Source organism: Nanorana parkeri, unplaced genomic scaffold, assembly GCF_000935625.1.
Source record: "Nanorana parkeri isolate BGI_ZX_2015 unplaced genomic scaffold, ASM93562v1 scaffold454, whole genome shotgun sequence".
In the NCBI taxonomy this organism is placed as follows: domain Eukaryota; kingdom Metazoa; phylum Chordata; class Amphibia; order Anura; family Dicroglossidae; genus Nanorana; species Nanorana parkeri.
In genome coordinates, this window is record NW_017306722.1 from 213,135 (window position 1) to 220,861 (window position 7,727).

The following is a 7,727-nucleotide window of genomic DNA, read 5'->3' on the forward strand; positions in this document are numbered from 1 at the left end:
AATTTTATATTAAACTACTGGATCAAAAATTACAAGAAAAAACTTGTTCAGGGACCTTAACTAGTTAAAGTGTATCAAAACCAAAGAATAAAGATGCAGTATGTTGCAGATTACCAGTTCTAAGATGTGGTGGCTACATTAGTTTTTATTTTATTTTGGCTTTGCTTTAATTATGATGCATCAAATGTAAAAATGGTCTACTATGATATAGAACTATAATGCTGATTTCATACTGATAGGGGGAGGTTGTGGCTGCATGTTACATAAGATCCAAGATCTAATTGCATCTATGGAGAAGCAGTGCTTTCACACTAGGGCAAGGAACAAGAGATTACAGCTCCGCACTTCTCATCTCCTTAAAATAGGAGGGATGTGTTCTGTAGTTAACAGAGGTGAACTAGACAGGGCTGATAACATTAATTGCAATAACACTGCAGAGTTCACAAAGTTTAGCACTCACTGGATTTCTGGAGGGATCAGCAAGTATGTTAGAAAACAAGTAAGGAAACAAGATAAGATCATTGTTTCTGTAGGGTTTACATACACGTTAACATAGAATCAGAACTCTGGGGAAATTTTTTCTTAACCCTTGCAGTGGGGCTACCCCAGCACCCCTGTAAATATGTACATTCATATGTACATAGAAGTTGACAAATGTTCTCTCCGTGCTTGCTGTTACCCTGTACTCACTGCAAATGTACAACCCAACATGTGTCTGATTACAACAAAACAAAAAAGTATGGACACCGGCACTCCATAGGTAGAAGTACGTCTATTTATTGACGCACGTGCAAAACATGCTCATTGCAACATTTTGGGGTCACGCAGGATCCCCTTCATCAGGCAGAACACTTGTTCTGCCTGAAGGGGATCCTGCGTGACCCCGAAATGTCGCAATGAGAGCATGTTTTGCACGTGCATCAATAATGAGACGCACTTCTACCTTTGGAGTGCTGGTGTCCATACTTTTTTGTATTACTGGACGGTAGCCATCCGTCGACTGCCGATGCACCCAACCATTTTTATTATGGATAAGCGGTCAGGAGTGCAATGGGTATATGGATTGTGATTACAACAAAAGACTGCAGTCTCTGATGATCTAGGTTTTAGGTGACATGAGCCCAGGAGCAACATTGTTTTTATACATAGTAGGAAAGAGCTGACATAGGGCCCTATTGATTATTACAACGCCATCATTTTACTGATAGGCCCACTTTGAAAAGCAAAATAAAGACTCCTGTCTTCAAAGATTAACTTTGAAAGACATGAGTTTTTGAAACACATAAATATAACTAGATCATGGCTTTTAGCCATGTTCTTTCCATTGGGAGATTATGCAAATAATTACAGTGTCCTATACCTACAAACATTTTGGAAGCTGAGATTTTTGCTATCAGTGCAGATCTGCTCAACCTTAATGAAAAGAAAGGTTCATATACAGGATTGAAAATTCACTTTTGTAGGCATGTGACTGGCAGTGGTAGTGCAGTTAAAAGACTTGCTTAGAACTTTTCACACACTTAATAAATGTGCTGGTTTTATCCACATCCAAAAGGCACCAGCATGGGATATAACAAGTTCCATAGTTTTAGTGTGTTGTTTCTGGATATACCTTTGCCAAAAAGCAATCATGCCAGTAACTAGACATGTAAATTTAATTTAGTTACAAATGGATATTTCTACAAATTTCGTTAAATTCTGACATTTGGATGCATCCAAATTCCCAAATTTGAAGGCGTCCAAATGCGAACTAATCCAAATGTCCGTTTAACGAAATTCGGATCTGTCTAGACTAAATCGCACATGAGACTGTTCTCTGGCCAATTAGATTTGTTTCGGCTGTTGGGGATTGCATTACAGGCAAGGTAAACTCATCCTGAAACAAAAATTTGGATAGTTCCGAAATAAAACTTCGGATGTATCTGAAATCTGAAGAACAAACCTATGCATTTCAGATCCGAAAATCTGAAAAATGACAGTAATAAATGTCTACCAGTAACCACTGAAATCACATAAAAAAGACAGCTAAAAACAAATATGTTTTGCTTGTAGACTATTATATTGTCTCTATTATTCTGCGCTGTTTGTGTGGTACGTTATTGTATATTCATGATTTCCAGTAGACATGTAAGCCGGGAAAAATTTGTTTACTTTTGGAGGTTTTGTTAATTAGAGGGCTATTCACTAAAGAGCCGAAGGATATAGCCGTAGCTTTCGCTAATGCTTCGGCTCACTTCAGCCGCCAGAGCCCTTCGGTTCAGCCAAACCGAAGAGCTGCTGTACGGGCTATTTCCAATAGCCCGTACAGCAGCTGAAGGCAGCCAAGCAGCTCAGCTGAGCCAAGCGCATATGCTTTGGCTCGGATGAGATGAACACACAGCTGAAGTGGAGAGAACGGTCTGCCAAAGCAGGTTGGGACTAGGGCCTCTTTTCCACAAGCCCTGACCCATTGGTTGTGGGGGTCTGCTGGCAGGGGGCTTATTTGCATCAGGGTACCCCTTTAATTAATTATTAACTAATATTAATTAATACGGCCCCCCCTTGTGATTGAGTAAGGGGTACTTGTACCCCTTCTCATTCACTAAAGGGTTAAAGTAACCTCGGAGGTAGCAAGCAGAATAATCAATCCGAGTGCAACTCGGCGGCATTCGGCTATTCACTCACTACCGTTCGGCCCCTATGAGAATAGGGGCGAACAGCAGCGAGTGAACTCTGCTGATGGACCTGATGGAGAACTGCAGCAGAGGACGGGTGCAATGCTAGTTTACTATTGGCTATTGCAAATTGAAATAGCCAATGGGAATCTAGCAATGCAATCCTATGGGCAAACATTTATTTTTTCTATTCTGACACGGCTCCGTGTCAGAATAAAGAAAAAAAAGAAAAAGCAGTGTTTCTCTCCTTGGCGGCCGGGAGCGGGAGACTCCCGGAGCGCCCGGGAGAGTTTGCTGTCTGGAGATCAGTGTCCCTGGTTAGCTGGTAACCAGGGATGCTGATCTCTCTGCAAGTGACCGGCGCCAGCCGTAAGATCACGGCTGGCTCCGCCCAGCTGTCAGAATCAGGCTGTCGGCCAGCCAATGACCAGCAGCTCAGCCAGCTTCGGCTTTCAGCGCGGCTCAGCCAAGCCGAGGCATATGCCTTCTGCTCGACTAAGTTCGGAAGCTGTACTGGCTATTGTGAATAGCCCGTACAGCAGCCCTTCGGTTCTACTTAACCGAAGGGGTCCTGGGGCCGAAGCTAGCCGAAGGATCGGCCGAAGCTACGGCTAGATCCTTTGGCTGCTTCGTGAATAGACCCCATAGTGTGGGCTGAGTTGCGCCAATAAGCTAATGTATCCTGAGGTGTGCCTGTGGCCACGCTGTTAGGTACGCCTAAAAGGGGGCATACCAAATGAAAAGGTGATGGAATTTTAAGTTATAAAAAGGTATGGGTGGGGACAAACGCTTCCCCTACAACATCAGGCAGGAAACGGAAGAGGAGGGGTTTAAATAGCCATAATCCCCTCCCACAAATACAGGCTAATCAATTAACCTTCATACTTAACTGTTAAGGCTGAAATACCTTTTAACCGCTTGAGTACCAGCCCATATAAGTCCCTCTATTACCCCTTCATTGCTGTGATAGTTTGGCTACATGGTCACGCAACGCTGTGCCCAAATTAATTTTATATTTATTTTTAAACAGGTACAGTTTTATTTGGTGTTACTTAATAACCACTGGGTTTTATTATTGTTTACTATATAAAGAAGACACCAAACATTTTGAAAAAATTGTTTCCCTAACTTATAAAACATAGCAAATACAAAATGTCAGGGCACACCAAGGTGATCTATTTTTTTGGTAAACATTTTGGGAAATAATGAAACATACTGGTACTGAAGTGGTTTAAACATGGAGCTTGGCAATGGTGCACTACAGTAGATGCAGCACATCATAGCTCACACACAGGGAGGAGGAGGTGAAGGAGTTAATGTACAAGTCACATGCAGTGGGAGGATGGAGATAAGGAGGTTTAATGTGGAGATGTGTAGGTAAGGAAGGTGACTAGAGACAGGATGCAGATCAGATGTACATGAGGGAAGAAGGTGTGAAAGAGTTAAAACAAAAAATAAAACATTCCAGAATCAATCCCCTTCATACCCTAAGGGCCTGTTCACATGATATCAGGTCCTGATCAGGTGCGGATCTGCAGACGCGGTGCTACTGATGCAGTGCGTTTTGGCCGTGTTTTTGATGCGTTCCAGTTAAAAAAATATATATATATGTATTTATTTTTTGCTGGGGCTGTCAGTATGTTAGCTGCAGTGCAGTGCGTTTTTGGTCCGTTTCCTGACCGGACAAAATGTGACATGCAGTATTTTTCTGTCGTAACCTGAACGGATTGCGCACGTGAGAACTGTAGCCCATAAAACACATAGGGATACATTAGGATGCATTTTTAGTGCAGGAGCGTACGGATCAGGTCAGCACAGAAAACGGACGGCGTGTGAACAGGCCCTTAATCTGCTGCAGTTACTGATTAAAACCAAATAAATGATCTTCTGTTGTAAGAGGAAGCGGAGGGCTTTCTGTGATTGGTCTCTCTATGACCGATCACAGTGATCCCCAGGTACAGAGCCACTAGTGTCTGTGAACCGAGCCATCACATTAATTAGTGCAATGGCCTCCTGAGGGCTATTTATGGAATGATGAATATAAATATTGACAAATATCTGCCTGCACACCTTACAGCGTTTTGCGACCATAAAGTAATGGTGGTGCTTGTAGTGATGTAACGGATGGCACCGTGCAGAGCTTTCAAGTAGCAATAGTAAATCACCCGTACACATGAAATGCAGCTTCAATCTTCTTCACGATTTATTAAATGCCACATTGTCATGTATGCTTATACATGGCATAACGTGACATTTAATAAATCATCAAGAAGACTGAAGCTACGTTTCGTGAGTGCTGGTGATTTACCATTGCTTATAAATATAAATGACATCCCAGAAATAGATGTCAATCTCTCCACCATTTGTTACAATATGGTAGTAGGGAGGTGGTAAGGCTAGTAAGTAATTTTCTGATTGTTTAAGCCTTTTTTTTTTTTTTTCTTGACAAATTCTGTTTAGGGGAAATTAAAATTTTCTTTTTATCAAATTAGTAATTTTTCATATTGTAACATCTTATTGTCCACTCTAGGATCAGTAGCATGAATAACAGGCAGAACTAAGATTTATCAGCTCATACAGCGTATGTACTTAGCAGACACCAGCAAATGGAATAAATGAATTTCATACACGCACACTGTAAAATTAATTCAGTGAAGAAAGGAATTAGATCCATTATATTGTTAGGAAGTATGAGTCTTCTATTTACAAAACTTATTGTACTTATTGTACTTATTGTATCAGTGCTTTCTCTGAATAAGCCTGTAGGTCTCCATATTTCTGAGGCTACACACTACTGTATATGAAATACTCAGTTCCTGTTTGCAGGAGCTTTGGTCCATCACATCATTCATCATTCCTTGTAACTTTTTGATTTTATATAAGTAAATGTTTATTTCCAAGGATTCTTTGTACCTCTGATAATGTAAAAAAAAAAGGATTTTGCTCTTAAAGAGGGAATATGAATTTTGTATACCTGCAGTACATTGTGTGTGTGTGTGTGTGTGTGTGTGTGTGTGTGTGTGTGTGTGTGTGTGTGTGTGTGTCTTTTCTATGTCATAGAAGAATGTAGTGTGGAATACATGTTCCTTAGGGTCGTCTCTTAGCTGGCATATGCATTATATGGCTGTATGTGAGAAATAATAAGAAATGTAATGTACCTAAAATAACACTTAATTATTACTGTAAAACCAATTCTTACATATTTCTGTTTACTTATAACAGACGAACCAAACTCCTGGAGTTCACCCTCTGCCACCTCCCCAGGGCCGGAAATAGGAATTTCTCTTGAAGACATGATTGCACCATTATCTTCATCACATTTAGCCTTGCCCTCTGACCCTACTCACCAGATACACCCAGAGCCAGCATGGGATATCTACAGGGAACAAGACATGGGAAAACCAAAGGAGCTTACTGCAAATGGTCATAAAAAGAAACGGCTGGGAGAGTCGAGAGAGAGATCAGCAAGCCCGAAGAAAGTAGATAGATCACGGCGTGAGGAGAGCTTCAAAAAAGAATTTCATGATGGAAAACAGAAAAAATCTGAGAGTAGCAAGACCATTTCTGCAGGGAAAGGGACTGTAAAAAATGTTGGTGAAGTGGGAGAGTGCAGGTATACTGCAGTCAGTGACAGTGGAGGACGGACCTCCAGGTCCACTGAAGCAAACCGTGAAGGAATATTCTGTACAAAAGACACATATAAGGATGCAACCAGTGAGAAGAAATCAGTGACGGCTCTTGAGCAGAGCAGGTCAGATTCAGGTGGGGTATCAAAGATGTACAGTAGCAATATGTCCAGCTGTCGAGCAAGTGCCATGGACCAAGATGAAAGAGATGCTGAAGTTAAATGCAGTGAGACTCAAAAGGAAGGGCCTCCCCATTCCAGTAACACCCGCAGCACCAACGCTGCACCTCGGAAAGCAACTGTCTCACCAGGACCATGGAAAATTCCTGGCTCTGATAAGCTACCTAGCAGCCTGAAATCTGGCTCTTCAGCCATGAGCAGATAACTGAATCTCTGACAGTTCCCTTTACTTGTTTCACATAGACTTGGAAAAATTATTTTCCTTAGCTTCTGTCTCAAATAATTTTATTTTCTTTTATTTATTTTAATTTTCACATGCATTTACCTACACAAACCCATCTGGGACCAGATGCATATATTTTGTATTTCTGTAAGGTTGTGCACAGTGTCTAAACAGTATAAAGAAGTAAGTACAGTTGATGCAAAGCTGTACATCAGTAGCCGGATCTCCCAGGTCCTTATCTCCGGGGTCCAGCAGCTATGGAAGAACCAAAACAACAGGGAGTGCACCAGAGGCAAACAGTGCAGTGTAGCTTTAGTATGTATTTTTTCACTGTATGAAGGATTCGGGAACCACTCCAGTCTTGTCTGTAGCAAATCAAAAAGGACAAATATAGAGCAATCACAAACTGGAACATCGCCTTAAATCAAACTGCACTGAGTAAGATGGAGTAAATGAATTATGCCTTGTAATTCGACGATGGTATTGTAAATATACTGCTATCAACATATCTAGACAGGGGTTAAGGTATTTCTCTGAAGCTTTGAGTCTGCAAACCATAATGTGTTCAGTAGGAACCTCTCTCTCCATTAACCCGCATATGTAGGTAGGTGTGTGCTGCCCATTAACTTGGAAGGTTAGCGTGCTGACTGATGTGGCTCCGTTTTTATTACCATTTTATGTGAATACTTCATATATCTGTACATTTCAAACAAAATGAAACTGGAATGAAATCTGTACATCTGCACACGTTCAAGTGTACACTTATTGTACAGTACATAGAAGTTCTCTCATATGACTAAATATTCTGAGATCACAGATGAGAACCTATTAAGAAAAATCAGAAGTTATCCCATCGCACTCCTTACCGGAATCCCATTCACAATGCTTTAGCGGGTGCTGAAGTAGCAACGGATGGCACTGCGCAGATCAACATGTAGAAGGATAAGACACCAGCACACCAGGATCCATTTTATCTTCCCATAGTTTATTAAGGTCAGATAAACTGTGGTCACGCTTTCCTTAGCCTGATGAAGGAACCATATAC

At 41.3% G+C, this 7,727-nt stretch overlaps 1 protein-coding gene across 1 annotated transcript in view; it reads left to right on the top strand.

The window, feature by feature from the left end:
• Positions 1-7,514, top strand: part of MAGI2 (membrane associated guanylate kinase, WW and PDZ domain containing 2) — a gene marked incomplete at its 5' end in the record, with an annotated part of 203,533 nt that extends 196,019 nt beyond the window's left edge. Inside the window, one exon of the mRNA XM_018560419.1 lies at positions 5,877-7,514. Coding sequence (XP_018415921.1) covers positions 5,877-6,664 — 788 coding nt within the window. The remainder of the gene's footprint in view (positions 1-5,876) is intronic.
• Positions 7,515-7,727: the final 213 nt, after the last annotated feature.